Source organism: Charadrius vociferus, unplaced genomic scaffold (genome assembly GCF_000708025.1).
Source record: "Charadrius vociferus isolate BGI_N301 unplaced genomic scaffold, ASM70802v2 scaffold32, whole genome shotgun sequence".
Lineage (NCBI taxonomy): Eukaryota > Metazoa > Chordata > Aves > Charadriiformes > Charadriidae > Charadrius > Charadrius vociferus.
In genome coordinates, this window is record NW_009647856.1 from 6,639,060 (window position 1) to 6,655,194 (window position 16,135).

The 16,135-nt window shown below is 45.7% G+C and overlaps 1 protein-coding gene across 1 annotated transcript in view; it reads right to left on the minus strand.

Annotated features, from left to right (window-relative positions):
- Positions 1-14,092: 14,092 nt before the first annotated feature.
- The window catches only part of CAMK1D (calcium/calmodulin-dependent protein kinase ID), a 178,888-nt gene continuing 176,845 nt past the window's right edge, over positions 14,093-16,135 (minus strand). The window contains exon 11 of the mRNA XM_009883008.1: positions 14,093-14,518. Within this exon, the coding sequence (XP_009881310.1) occupies positions 14,472-14,518 (47 nt within the window). The 3' untranslated portion in view covers positions 14,093-14,471. The remainder of the gene's footprint in view (positions 14,519-16,135) is intronic.

The following is a 16,135-nucleotide window of genomic DNA, read 5'->3' on the forward strand; positions in this document are numbered from 1 at the left end:
TGATAATCTTCATGGCCTCCTCTGGACCCGCTCCAACAGGTCCATGTACTTCTTATGTTGGGAGCCCCAGAGCTGGACTCAGTACTGCATGTGGGGTCTCACCAGAGCAGAGTAGAGGGACAGAATCACCTCCCTTGACCTGCTGGCCACACTTCTTTTAACCTTCACAGCCCAATTTCTTCATCTCTTTCTCACCCAGGAGATAAGAGCGGGTCCAATGGGCAGAGGTACTCCTGCAGGGTCACTGCTGGCTTGGGGAGAGAACAGTGGGACCCTCCCACTGAGCTGTGCCAGAGCACACAAGGGACAGGCTGGACCAGCCAAGAAGGGAGGAGGAAAGCACAGAGCAGCAGGGTGTCCCATCCACTTATTTATGTCTCAGATGACATTTCTGTTCCACTTCTCCTGCCCAGAGAAAAGCAGAGCGCCTCCAAAGCAAAAGGGATTTATTTCATCTGCCATGCCAGCAAAACCCAGGCAGACAACAGAGAGGATGAGATGCCTGATCTCTGGTCGATATCCGAGGACAAACACATGACCGCATCACAAAGGGGTGCTAGCTTGAACTGTTCCCATGCATTTCCATGGGAACGGGGCAACTGTTTTGGTTTCTTCTTTTTAATATTTCTTTTATGATTATTTCTGAAATACCCTGCTAGCTGGAGGCTTGGCCTTAAGAGATAAGGAAGAGGAAATGTCACAGACTGTTGTCAATAAATTATTTTTCCCATTTCTTGATGCCAGGAAAAGCAGCTCTTCTGGAGGAAAACAGATCATGGGTTATGATTTCTTCAAATTATGTATTTCAGAGATGTTAGAAATTGCAATATGCACCAATAGGTATAGCGTGTTACTTGGAAGCTGGCAGCAAAGAAAACATTTTGTGTAGTAAAAGAAAACATCTCAAAACCTGACCTCACTTCTCTTGTGCATGTATAGGTGATTCAGGCTAGTTTTAGGATTACAATCAATTCTTCTTCACATACACAAAACGAGGGCTTAATTTTGCTCCCTGAGAACACAGGATGAACAGCTAATTCTTGCCTCAAGAAACAAATCTTATAATTGCAGCTGGAACCAGCACTGCTTGCCAGAAGAGCGGGACAGCTGTGATTTTACAACACTTCCAGTAGCTGTATTTACACTGTTCAGGTTGAAAGTTTCCGTGCTGGTGCCGTTCTCTGCCACAGGGCACAGAAAAAATATTTTCCAAACTGTCAACCATCTGTGGGGCTGTCTGCAACTGAAAAACATCTTCTTTTTCTCTAAATATTTTTGTTGATTTTTTCATCATCACCATCTTCAGAGCAAAGAGCTGGAGTCTGATGAGGACATTTTTATATCAAGTCTATTATTTCTGTGGAAAATCCACCCCAATTCAGGCAGGTTATAATAAAGGGTTAAGAGTTCTTCAGCTGCAGACACTCAGCCAAGTCTCCCTCTTCACTAGTTTCACTGTCCCAGTCTTATGGACCACAATAGTACTGGCTGCAGGTGGGATCCCCAGCATTGTACCACGGCTGGGTGATACAGCGCAATATGATGGTCCAAGATGGAGAGTCTGGACAAAAAACAATGCTCTTGGCCTCATTTCCACTGAGATCTAGGGGAACAAGGCTGTTTTCCATGCCCAGGAACCTGCAACACCATGAAAGCTCACCTACTTCAAAAAACACCTCCTGCTCTCTTGTGCCATGAGGACACACAAGAGCATGGCAGTGCCCGCTGCTTTTGCTCATACCCCCGTTGTTTGAGATGCTCCCCTGATAATCTATGTCCCTCTCACAAGCGGGTAACAAGTTGCATCAAACACAAGCCACCGCACACCCAGTGGCACAGCCACACTGAACTTACCCTTAAATGGCCCATCACAAAGCAGGGCTGTGAGCTGGAGCACGGCTGAGATGAATCAAATTAATCCAACTCCTCCAGCAAGGAGGGAGCTGCAGGAGGGTGTCAGGAGGACACTGAAAGTGTCAATGAGGTGGACAAATTGGTGAGAGCAGTTTGGGAGAATCATCTTTAAATGTCAGGACAAGGTCCTGAGCATCAGTTAAACATCATGAGCATCCTGAGCATCAGTCAGACCTCATGAGCATACCAAATCCCTTCGAGACCCAGAGCTGCATACATCCCTTCCAGCATCTCACCTCCACAAGGCGACAATGAGACCACTGCTCTGAGCCCCATTGCAATAGCATTTGCCACATTGATCACTGCGAATGGCACATGCTGAGCTGCTGAGCACACTAAGGGATGCAAAGCATATGATATAATAATATAATCTTATGTTTCCATCTTTCCTTCAGCCCTCCATGACATTTGATAACTATCACCCAAGCCCTGCCATGCAGGCACGTCTGGAACAGGAGAGCTGTTTAACAACCCCTGCAGCAGCAGCACCAAACTCATTTAAGATAAGCAATGAGAAAGGATTTCACATTGATTGGAGACCAGGAGCTGGTTATGGGAGCAGGCTGCAAACCCCACGGAAAAGGTATAGGGACTCTGATGAAGAGTATTAAGGTTTCAATAGGGACTGGGCAACGTTAGATGGTCAATGCAGGCACCGAATTGCCAGCAGCACAGGCCCTCCCAAATCCAAGAGTCACCTTGGAGGGGAGAAAAGACCCTGCAGAGACAGACCGAGCTGCTGAGCTAAACCCCTCTGTATTTCTGCATCCCAGCACAGCCCGGGGGTCAGGACGGGACACTTCCCAGGCATCACTAAGTGCTTTCATTGAGACCGTGCAGAGGGAACAGGGGATTTGGGCCAAAGGGACATCCCAGATAACTGGGCAGTTCCTTTATTTCAGTGGGTGCCCAAGGAAATAAAAAGGCCAATACATGATATTAAATAATAGTGGAATAAATAATAACAATGAAAAGTAAAAAAAGAAAAAAGTTTAAAATCAATACTAGTAGAATAATTAGTAACAAAACCCAAAATTGATAACAATATAGATATTAAAAAATAATCACAAGGGTGGAGCCAGCCAATACCATAACTTTAGTGACTGTGTGTGCTTTTAATATATGACGTAATACACAGCGTAGCACACCATGCATGACACCATGGGAAGTTAAAACCATGGTTAAATACCTTCCTCAGACCCACCCTTGTCACCAAGCTGTCAGCTGCAGCCAAAGCCCCAGGCTGGGAAAGGACCAAAACACAGCCAGGACTACAAACCGCTCAGGACCAGCTTGCGAGGAGCAGGGCTTTGACACCCAGTGAAACCGATGCTGACCAAAGCAGGGAGAAGCCTTCACGCCACAGCCTGATTCAGACGCTCATCTTGTGTTTTTATCCAAGAGCAATTTAATATTAAAGGGAACGAGCAGCACCCAGGCCCAGGATTGGCAGCTTCTGGGTGACTGCACATATTCAGATGAAAATCCTGAAGGTGCCAGACCTGGGGGATAACTTACACTTGATGTGCTGTAACATGCGTGAATGCTTCAACAGGTCTCTATACTCAGGGTATGTTGGACAAGCATAGACAACAAATACCCAACCTGTTGAGGTACAGCCTGAGGCAGAAGACATCAGCACCACTAATGAGGTGTTTGACATCTGCCAGGAGCCTTCACAACCTCTGCACAATTACGCAGGTGAGCGTAAGGAGGAGATAATACATTGATAGTGGCTTGACATGGACCTATCGAACCTTAAATGCTGGGTGCGGGGGGCTGCTCTTCTTGCAGCCATGTGGGTTGTCTGTGGCCAGGGTATCTGGGGAGGGAAACGATTTCCACACATCCCCTTGAACCGAATCTGCCTGCTTCACGCTTATGCAGACAGTGGTCCTTCACACCTCCAGCAAAGCCTTGCCAGTGACAAAGTGAACGCTGCCCATGAAGCATCCATGGAACTGGACCTTCCTGGCCTGCAAAGCAGGATGGCACCCCGACCCATGCCTTGGGCTGGAGTGGCTCCCTCGGCAGGCCTCCTTGGCTCGCAGGTGAAAGCCCAGTTGCAGAGCACCTTCACTGCATGACCGGCCCCAGGACAACTGCTCAAGATCTCAGACATCTCTTTCCCGGCCCCATCCTTGCAAGTGCAATCACGCAAATCCAGCCTTGCAGCTACATAGGACTCATGCAACACCCAAATGCAGCTCACACAGATGCTGTTTGCTACGAGAGGCCAGCACATTGTCTCAGCTACCAGCTATCACAGTCATGGAGCAAAAGCAAGTCCACCCTCTCCACATTTGCTTACACAGCTCCCAAAACACATGCTGTAAGACACAAAATCCATCAGACAAAGGCAGCAAATATGAAGCCATCCTGCACTGGACACAAACCTTGCCTGATTTGTCTTTCAAGCAAAACTAAAACACTACACGTTGTGTTGGCTTTGCAAATATAATGTATCTCCTTCTGATCTGGCGGGTCTGACCTGGTAGGAGGCTCTTTTGTACCAGCTGCAACTGTCCTAAAATGTGTGAATTCAGATGCAGCCAGCTAGGGACAGCTGACTCCTACTATGGCACCTAAGACCTCATGGCACCGCAGTTAGAGCTGTGGGCAGCCAAGGGATGGGCTACTAGGGTGCCAGATCCGGCCCCGGTCAGTGGAGCGAGGTTAGTGCTGCACTCAGAGCACCTGTGATGGGTACCTAGCTCTGTGCACTGACTCAGGGGCTAAACAGGCCGGGGAAAGGAAAATGTAATCACACTGTTTTAATTAAAGGCAATGGAAGCTTTCCAGCCACATCGTTACAGCCCATGTGGAGACAAAAATGCCTGTTCTGCTAAAGGGATAAAATAAAATGCATTGTCACGCTGGGGATCAAGCTGGCCTGAACTTTGTATTCCTCATCTGCTGTGTGCTTAATTCTCGTCGTTTTTTAATTGACTGCAGATTTGCTTTGGTTTCACAACTTTATCTTCGAGGCAGATTCTTTGTATTCTTTATAGAAATAGACTTTGGGGTGTGTGAGCGGGGCTGGCGGGGGGCTTTGTGCTGCTGATAAGTAATGATATTTTCTCTGCAGCAGGAGCCAGTGTCAAGTGAGATGCAATGTACAGTCCTCACTGATGAGCAAGGAGTGGGAAGCAGCAGCATATTTCCAGCCATAAAACAGGGGGACATTAAGAAGTTACAGGCAGCTTTGGCAATATAGAGCTCATTAGCCCAGTGGGTAGAAAATGCATTGCAGATGCAGGAGCCTTGCTGGAAATCTAGCAGGAAAGAGGAGGTAAGGACCTGTGCAGGCAATGGGCAGTACCAAGGGGTGATGGAGGGCAACCACGATGGCCAAGACTGCCTCTCACTGATGTCATGACAGACAGTAGGGAGAAAATGGTCCTTCTCACTGCTGAGTCCTCTGCCTGAAATGTTTGTCCGGGCACCAAGCTGCCAGGACAGACAAGGGGGACGAGACAAACTTTTTAGAATGTGATGAAAGACCTCAAAAACCACAGAGATTTGGGCTTCCAGAACAGGAGGGATTCTCAGGGTGTGCTTTGGCCACTGGGATGAAGTTCACTTTTGGGATCTAAGTTGGTTTTTAGTTCTTCCTAAACAATTTGCATGCAGAGTCAAAGGAAGTCTGAAAAGCGGGAACTGGAATCCAGGTTTTAGCTTTCCATTTTACTGTTTTCTTCCATCCATTCCTCTTCTGTGGGGATGTTTGCTGATGTTCTAAGTTTTCTCTTTCCGAGGACATGTATTTGGTGGGAAAGACAAGGGCACTGCAGATGATTGATTTTCTGAGTTTCGCTCAGACTCCATGATACAAGAGGCAATTCAGTGGGATAAGCTCATTCCTTTTTTCACTTTTTATGGATTTCATTAAGAAGCATGAACAGGCAAAAGTCCCTCTAAGCAATCTTATTACCAGCCTAATTTGCTAGACTTTCATTAAAGCAATTAAAGATAGAATGATGCAATGACCCAGTTCAGGACCCAATTAAGACTGAATCAATAAATCAGTAGGTTTAAATCACCACCATAAGGCCATAGATAATCAAAACAAGTTATGAGGCTGATGCTAAACAGAATTACTGTGTTAACATTGCCACAGAATTTAAAGAATGAAATACTTTCCAGTCGAGGTCCCCAGCTCACGTTAGCACAACTTACTGGTGATGGGCACAGCCGGGTACAGGTCCATCAGCCTGCTGGGGGGCATTGCCTGGGTGCACAGCAAAACAGCCCTCCCCAGCTATGCGGTGGCTGTACGTAGCCCTGTGCAGAGTGACTTCCAGGCATAGGTGTCTGGACCCCATCCATCTGTTCGGCTACATTTGGTGATAAACCATCTCATTGATCTGTCACCATCTCCTTTGCTCAGATAAGTAAAGCCCACAGGTGTCATGCTAACAAATCTTTCTTAACCACAGCTGTTGGCTCTTCCTTAAAGGTCTTTGTCTTTCTTCCAGCAGAATTGCTGAACAGTTGGTTCTGTCCATAGGTTTAATGTGAACCATTGGTAAACTCAAGCATATGACATCTGCTGCATAATGTTACTTTTCTACCCTTAATGATCCTCTTGGCCAGCATCATGGCAAGTTGTCCTTCAGGAAAACATTTAGACTTTAGACCTTATCAACATGTATTTGTGCAGACACTCAGTTTCTCTGTGCAATAAAAGAAGGAAAACAAAGGGTGAAGATTGAAAGCAAAATCTGAATTCTTCCTTGGGATCTTTAACTAACTTGTACGTTATCTGGACATTAGTGAAGGCTCAGTCAATGCTGCAGTCTGTTGCCCCAGGCAGGTGAAGCCCATGACCAGAGAGGTTGTGGACTCTCCACCCTTGGTGATATTCAAAAGCCATCTGGACATTGTCCTGGAAACCTGCTCTCGGTGACCCTGCTTGAGCACGAGGGTTAGACTAGATGACCTCCAAGAGGTCTCTATCAACCTCCAGCATTCTGTGGTTCTGTCTTGAGACCCCTGCAAAGCACATCAGGAATGAGTATGTAACTACTACAAAAACTTAGGGAGGAAAGAGGAGTTGGAAGTCCCTCAACACGAGCCTCCAGGGTGACCATCAGTTGACTCAGCAGTGGACTCTGATGTTGACATGTTTGGTGGCAGTGAAGGTAAACATTGTCTTAAGAATTCAGTCCTAGCCTGCTCATAGCTGATTTTCCTCTCTAGATATAGATATTGTGACCAAAAAATACCAGAAAGCACGACCTCTTTCATCTTTCCACATTTGAAATACATGACAAAATCCTATCATTGAGTACTGAAAAAGCATAGTAGCCTAGTCCCAAACCTTCAGTTTATGCCATGTTGTCCCTCTGCTTTGGTCTGGCAGAAAATAATATGTAATAATACAATGTAGTATAATATAGTGTGGTATGGTAAGGTATGGTTGGTATGATATAGTATTATATAGTGTAATGTGATAAGAAATGGCATTTTATTGTACTGTATTGTATTGTATTATATATTTTACAACTCCGGTGTGTGTCAATCGTGTACCTGTGTTCTATCTGTTGAGAAGAGCAGTTTATCCATCAACTTCCGTTGAAGGTCAGTACAGGTTCACCATGATTATAACTTTGGTGGCACAGGTTCTTCCCGTTGTGGATCAGGGATCTAAGCCGCTTAGGTGCTACGCTGAGCTGCAGTGGATCAGAGACTGGGAGGGAAAGTTACATTTCAGATGCTACTTTGAGCAAATGACAACTTGAAGTATCTCTGCTATAAATGTGATAGGCGACTCTTCAGCATGGAGGATACCTGCCCAGCTGGCCTCCAACAAAAAGCAGTATTTGTTTGAGATTTATTATACATTTCTGGTCACTGCTAGACTGCAAGCTGAGGCAGACATGTGAACACGCTCTTGCTTCTGCCCTAAAGAAAGAAAATGAAAAACATACAAGAGCCTATATGGCGCCAAAGAAAGCACAAAGCTCTTAAGTTCGATGGGACAACAAATAGCCTCTCAACTCTGCTATTATTAATTTCCCTAAACAAAACACTTTTATGAAAAAGGTAAATGAACCATTAATTGGCCATGATGTTATCAGAATATTGCAATTATAGAAAGAAAAAAACTAAAGATGAAAATAGAAAAGAAACTTTCGAATTCGGCATAAGTAAACAGAGTTTGGACGTCAGGAATTTATCCCAATGTAATCCAGAAAGACCAAACGCCAAACAATCTGGAAATACTCAGTTGAATACTTGCAGTGCTGATCCAGATGGTCCTTCTTCCCCACCCCCACAGTTATAAAAATGGTTACCGTCACAGGAATTCAGCATTGTTGGGAGGCTCCACCAAAACAAGGACTCATATGTGCTGGGCAGGGCACATACCCACAGCGATGAGGTGGACCTTTTTCCTGAGGGATGTTCAGAGTTGGCAGGAAGCATAATGTGATGGGAACAGCATGCCCCCTTGTCCCTGTGGCAGCTTATGGTGTCCTGGGATTGCTCTGGGACAGCACAGGCCTATGTTCTCATGGAGTCCCCAAAGGGCTCGTCAGAAACCCATACCTGAAAATACGGTTTTGTGGATTCACAGACAAGCTGGGAGGTTGGTTTGGCCTTAAGGATGAAATTCAGCGTAGGCATAACCAGAGAAAGGGTAGAACTGTATACACTGCAAGGAAACAAGTGCTGTGGCTGAAAGCCTTGTGCAGAACGTCTTCTCCTCAGCATCGTCTGGCTGGGGGGGGGCAGGGTGGTCTATCCCTGCTCATATTGGATGGCCTTCAAAGTTGGGCACCTGCACATGTTCTGCTTCAACAGATATCACTCATGCAAAACTCCTCTTGCCTGCAAAAGAAGAGCTGCCCATATCCTAGCGATGCCCATCGGAGCCCTGGTTCTGCTGAGGGACAGCACTGAAGACCAAAAGAGGTGAGAAATGGGCTTCGTATAGCATGAAGAAAGGTTGATGTATGGCACAGTCCAGACCCTCAGTGCATACCAACACTCAGAAAGACTTTAAAATAAGGACAGTCCACCTCCCTCCAATGCAAACATGGCTGCGGATCTTGGCAAGGTTGCAAGCATAATATTTTCTATAGCCCCATCTTGGTCTTGTCCCTCTGGCTTCTCTGTACCAACATTATATCTTATTTGTTTCAAACAGCCAAGAATTTGTTGCTGAGCCTGTAACAGTGAAGAAAACATGCAAAGATCAAGTAAATACTGACATGACACCAAGAGCCCATCTTACAACATCAGGATTTCAATGGTCCTGCGGTGATCTTCTGTCCTGTCTCACTGGGAGCTAGGAAAAGCTTAGTGCGCACTGGGTGATCACTGAGCCTACAAAGGAACTGTGAAAACCAAGATATGAGAAGAAGGTTTTCCTGGCCAAGATTTCCATTTCATGGTCAAAGGTGGGATAGGCCTTCAACTACCATAAGTCTGCAGAATTTGAGCCAAACCAGGAGAGCTAACTTACACAGGTGGGAGCATGATCCTGAATATGAAGGGATGGTCAGATTTCAGGTCTGTCACATATGGGAACTAGAGCCTTTCTACAGGATCTGCTGCTCCTCCTGACACGCCAAATCATGTGTCTGTGCCTCAGTGTCACACTGTGGCTCCAGCCCACTCCCTGACACCGTTTTTGTACATGGATGTACTTTTCCAAGATGTTCCTTCCCATAGATGTGCTTTTCCAGAGCACAAATGGGAGGTCATCTCGTCTGTCCAAGTATAGTCCAGTATCTAATCCTAGTTCTGTGGCCACAGTTGCATACCACAGCTTTGAAATAGTAATCAGTCAGATTGGTTCTGGTGGTTGTTTCTTCATTCACAGTATAAAAGCTGTTTAAGTAATTTTCCCTTCTCTTTATATTGCTATGAGTTGGCCATTACCACTGCTGTTCCTTTCAGCTCTGTTATTGAACTAGAAGTCTAAAACCACCTGGCTTTGACCTCAAGCATGGGCTCACCTTCCTGCTGGGTGCTCAACACTTGTCTGGACGTAGAGATTTTGCCAGCTATTTTGAAAGGGGAAGGAATTCTAGTGTGTCAGCGAGTGAAAGCCAGAAAAACAGAAAACAAAGTGGGGCAAATTAAGAAAAAGGGGGTGGGGGGAAGCAGTCATAATACACACTGGGAACACAGTCTGGAGGAAAAGGAAGCCAATGATGGAGCGCACACAACAGCCTTTGGAGGCCACTGCTGACTGCAAGGGCACTCAGAAACACTAGTGAAAATCACATCTTTTTTCATGATTCCCACCACAGGCTGTGTAAATCCCCAGGACCAGCTCAAAGGGGCAGCACTCTCCAACCACTGCATCTCCTTTACCCGACCCCATGCAGATATTCTCAGCCCCCGGGAGACAGCCACATCTCTGTATGTTGATGCTCAGCACAACTTCCGACAGCTGCTTTAGGAAACACCTGAAGGGTAAATCGTCCTTTTCATCTGTTTCCCTATGGACTGAACTGGGGATGAAAAAAATCTCACTGTCCTTTGGGACATAAAGGGACATCGTTGCATAAAACTCAATGAAGTGGAGCAGCCATAGAAATGATTCGCTCCCTTTCTTAGACATAGGTGGAAGATCATGCACTCAAAAACATCAGACTTCACATCAGGGTCATTTAATTGGATTTATTGGAGGAAAACAATTAGTCACCCCTTTAAATTGTCATTATGATAGAAATCTCGATATGTATACATGATTGTCAAGGCAGAGAACCACTTGCGACGTAGCCCCATTAACAATTTGCAGTATTGCAAACTCATTATGCAGATAAAACTTTTGCGATGCCTTAATACATGCATGGAGTAAATACACATTCTCCCTTCTGTTTGGACAAGGATGCTGTTATGAACTTGTATCAATCACAAGACCTGCAATATTAGGCACACTGACAGTCCTTGATTAAGGTTTAAGCCTTTGTAGAAAACATGCTAGCATTTTCATTAAAAGTCAACTGAGAGATGTTTTGCAGTTGGGGATATTTGGGGAGTCACTAGTCTGGGCAGACTGGGTTTTTTTTTCATCGTTTGCTGACCCAAATCAAATAACTACCTAAAAAAAGGCCCAAACTGACCAAAATGCTGTTTCTCAACTAGAGGCCAATGTGCAACAGGATGCTGATGTGTTGACCAGAAATATGAGTCACACTGTATCTCCCTCTGAGCTATCACCTTCCATGCTCTTCACTTTGGGGGTCATGCTACAGCTTTAGTAAGACATAGCATGTGTGATGACGTGCTGGGCTCAGGGGATGCAGATGAGAGACGGAAAAGCTCAGAGCTACCCTGAGCATCCTCCTAGGGGCTCCCACCCACCAAGAACCACAGTGCACGTCCACCTCCTCATGGAGCCTTGCACCATGTGCTGCCTCAGCAATCCGAGCTCAGGCTTAGTTACAATTACTATTAATGATGATTTTTTATGTTGCCATGTAGTGCTTCAGCAGTGGCACAGCATCCTGGCTAAGCACCAGCCTTGAAGGTGGGCCTAAGAATTCTTGGTGCTTTTAGCCACCATGGAGCAGTCCCTTGCAGAATTTCCAAGGACTGATACTTGCTCCCTACACCACTGGCATGGTGCTTTCTCTCCAGCCCCGCTGTTTGGCATGCCCTTGCCAGGAACCCAGAGCATGGAACCCAGCCCTTTCAGATGGCTTAACATTGAGTATTGGGAACTTGAGCATCTTCCACGCTAACACAGGAACCACTTAGGAGCTGGGACCAATGCCCTGCTGATGCCCACAAGAGGATTGGGCTGTAGCTACTACAAGTACCATGCGGCCATCCTGTACTCTGCCTTCGAAAGACCAGCGTGGACGAAAATGGGTGAAGGGAAGAGAAGGCAAGGGTGTAATTTCCATGTGGAAGAGGGAAATTACCACACCAAACTCTTCCACAGATAAATGGTGGTACTACATGGAGGCTCAAAGATTAAATGCTAGTATTTATGTGGAGATGCTTTAGAAAGGATGGGATAATTAGCTCAGCTCTCTGCCTTATTTTGTACAGGCAAATAATCACAGCATCCTGGTCCCCAAAATGCAGTTCATTCTGTAAGAGGTGAGAAAGAAATATCTTGTAGGAGGAGAAATACACTAAGAATTGAGTGAATCGGTCTAAAATTTGACTAAGAAAAACGAACAAAAAGAAAAAACAGAGAGACACACCAACATGCTTCTCGGTACTCCTGAGCATTAGCAACCCAGGGAAGGAATTTTTGATGCAGGTCAGATTTTTAAGCATTGTATTCAAAAAGGGATCCTCCCCTCCCCGACTCCCTGTTTCTAGACGTGTGTTCGTGACTGCTGCATAGTTTTAAGCTGCTCTGGATGGTGACTCTTCCTCTACATGCTGCAGAGCATTCAACAGAAAGACAAAATACATTATCAGGCTTTGCAGTATCTTGTTTACAAAACATCAGCTTTTGCATTTACTCAAACTTAACGATGGATTTCGACTTACAGATACATCGAGTCATTTAAAAGCAAAACGTAGAAGTAAACCCCTCGAAGAAAAGGTTGGGTTGAATGTGCATAAAGAAAAGGCTTGGGAAATACAGAAACAGTGAACAGCAGTTTAACACATGCAGTGCAGTATCATGCATTTATTGGACATTTGATGTCATCATTAGTTCAGCAGTGTTTTTTCACAACACTTGTGAGCGTACATGCCCTCATTCCACCCTTGAGTATGGAAAAAATGTAAGAGCCGCTCTTCTGACCTTATCATTTATGAAGAGGAGGAAAAAAATGCCACTGGCATGGTTCATGGTGGGGAAGGGGTCTTGAAAACCAGAGTCTGGGCTAAAGAGCCTTTATCCTCCGTTACAAAGACTATTTACACAGCTTTGACCCAACCATGCAAAGTCAGACCAAAAAACCTGAACCAACTCCTGACCTCCCACTGGTGGGATCTGTGATCCCTGGGGCCACAACACGCATGCACACACACACAAACGCACACACACACGCACACACGTGTGTCACGGAGATCGGACCACCCTGGCAGACGGGATGGGAAGGCAGGACCCAGCTGCAGGCATGCGGGAAAAACAAAAGGGATTGTGTAAAATTTGCTGCTGGGCAAGAAATCTGGAATGACTAATTTACCAGGGGAAACTCTGTTCGTGCAAGGTTTGTAAGCAGGTTGCCGTTTCCTCATTCAGCCATTGCTCACAGTGACTTGCCAACTAATCCTCTGCACTTGATTTCGATGCTGTTTTCCTTGGATACCGTAGTCTTTGTGTGTGTTTCTGCTTTTTGCTTGAATGAGTGTAATTCTTAGCATCAAGTTTCTGGTGCAAATAGGCATGATAACAAAGTTCTGGGATGCATTCAGGACCCAGTTCAGACGGATAAATACGCATGGGAGCAAGAACGCAACTAATCCTATTAAATGGGAATTTCCATACACTGAAAGGATGATACTTCTGTACCTCGGGGCTCAGTCTCGAAACTGTTATTTTGCCAGTAGATGAATCCCCTGGCTCTTTGGAAAGAGCAAAAGCAACAGGCTACAGTCTGCATGAACTTGTTGGCAAAATCAATCAGTGCTCATCTAGTGCTGCTCTGGTCTGGAGCTGTTATCACAGGGTGAAATAATAGCACAGGTTTCCCTATATCCAATCCAGTTAACGCCAAGTTCACATCAAAGGACAATATTCTCACTGCTCCTCAATAGCTAAAAGGTATCTGGCTTTCCCTGGAGGCTTGTTTCCCTAAATATAAAGTCACACTTAAGGAAGGGGCAGCCTCAGGGTCAGCTGCCATTGCATTTCTTGGGCACCCTGGAGGTCCATGTTCTGGTTTGCAGAGGGCTGGGGCAGAAAAGCCAGAGGTCAGGGGCTGTGTTGGCTCCTGGTGCTGGGAAAAGCTTTGGCCAAGCCCCGAAGTCCCTCAGGGCTGTGCAGAAGGAGAACCGGTTATAGGAAAAAATACTGTCAATAGCCATGGAGGAATGAAGGACACATGCACAGAGGAAACCCCTATCTAATGCCTACTGCAAAACTACATGGAGATGTCTACTAGTGGGCTGACACCCCTTTTTGTGGTTTGATTCATATCAGGAACGAACCTCTATCATTGCTTGGTTTTATTTCAGTACCACAACCATAACAGACACACACGGCATAGTTAAAATCCTACTTTTTTTTTTTTTTTTTTTTGCTAAACCTACTACTCCAATGGCACCTGTACAATAGCAATCAGGACAGAAGAGACATCACCAACAGAGTAACACAGTCTCAGGAAAGCATCACTGCCAGGTTTTCCCCGTACTCCTACTTCCCCACTAGCTGTGCCGTGGCGCCAATATCCACTTTGTGCTGCAGAAGGGATGATCCAGCAGAAAGTTGGGATGCACTGGGAATGAAATTACATGCAAAATCCGCAGCAGAAGCCCCTGCCACTGCAACACTGACTTTCAGCTCACAGAGTTCACGGGCAGCCTGTCCTCACAACTTCTTCTGCAGGCTAAGGGGCCAGCTGGAGGTTTTCTGGATTTTTTTTTGTTTTGTTGTTGTTTTTCCAGCAAGAGCACTGCTGTTGGCATCAGAGATGGCCTCTGTGACTCTGGAGGTAAAAATCAACAATCAGAGCTGCAAGCAAACAAAAAGAAGGGGAAGGAGCTGAGGAAAACAAGTTACAAAGGAAAAACACATCGGTGCCAGTAGAGTAAAGCAGAAAAGGGTAACAGACAAGGTGCGTCCAGGCTGAAGTCCTCATGTGAGGAGCAAATCACACATGTTTAGTAGGACAGTTCATTGGGAAAGAGCCCAAAGGAATTTTTCTACCTGCTCCTACCTGCAAGGCCAGTTGGGGATTTGGTTTGAATCTTCTGCTTCTGGGCTATTAGTGCTTTCCCCACATGCACACACTATTTACTCCTGGTTTTGCATTCATTTGTGAGAGTGGTTGCGCAGAGGTGGATTGGGGCAGGGGAAGGACACGCAACGGCACTGGAGCGTCCCTGGCAAGTGATGCCCGAATGTTTACTGTACCAGGCTGTGCTGCAGAGAGTCAAACGGCTCCAGCCCCCTCTGTAAATCTGGCCTGGGTGCTGCTAAGTCATCCTTGTTAACAGATTTATCCAGACTCAAACTGAGAAGTTTTAATCAAGAGATACTTCAAGACTCAATGGAAAGAGCAATCTGTAAGCACGTGGTGAACCCCTGGTCAGGTCTCCAGCTGTGTTTCACTGATACAAAAGAAGAGCTTCCCAGCACCCAAAATTGTAGCAGAAAGAAACAATTTTGCTTTTAAGTGCTTCTGTTTCTTGTCTTTAAGATCCCAGCAGTTGATAGCAAGCCAAAGAGAATGATGATGATAAATTACACAACTACGGTCGAATATTACTTGCAGGAAGGAAAACAAATCACTCTAATCCCAAGTGTGGAAGGAAAGAATACCCCTCTCAACAAAAAATACAGAAAGCATCCAGCAAGGAGGGGCACCCAGCATCTGTGAACCCCCCAGCTGCAGGACACTATGTCTGCCTTTGCTCCCATCACTGCTCTTTGTTTTGCAGATGGAAATCCATTTGCTTTTTTTTTTTTTTTCCCCTGCAAGATACGTTTGGACACCGTATTTTGATTAGTGGCCTCAGAAACTATCTCAAGTTCAAACCAGACCTCAGGTTTCAGAAGAGAAGGCAAAGAGGGAATGCTTGATCCTTAAATTTAAAACCACTCTACAAAGACAAAAATATTCCCTAACCAAATCCTGCTTTTGATTGCACGTGTGTAAATGTGGGAAACTCCACTGGCACCAAACTGGGAGACTGCCTATTTATATCCCTGCAACCGGAGCAGAATAGGGCCAGCTACGCTTATGGAATCACAGGGGTTCAAAATAACTTGAATTTCTTGGGATAGGATTCTTTCCTAGCCTAAAGCTTCCTTGCTCAGGTTGGCAAAATAAAGTGGCCTTAGAATGAGTTTAAATTATATTATACTCATTTTCACATACCTTTGCAGCAAGACATAAAGAGCGCTGGGGGTAAATGCCACTAAAGCTTGTCCTACTCTGTCAGTGGGGCAGGAGTATACTGTGGCAGCGGCCTGGGGATGGGGACTTGCAGCGAGGAGATCCTTCGCCCTTCAGTCTGCCCAAATCTTGGTCAGAAGTCCTCACCAGAGAAATCATAAGGAGTTTTGCTACCAACCCCTAAGAGACCAATATCTGGCATCGTTCCTCAAATGAGAAGCTGAGGTTGA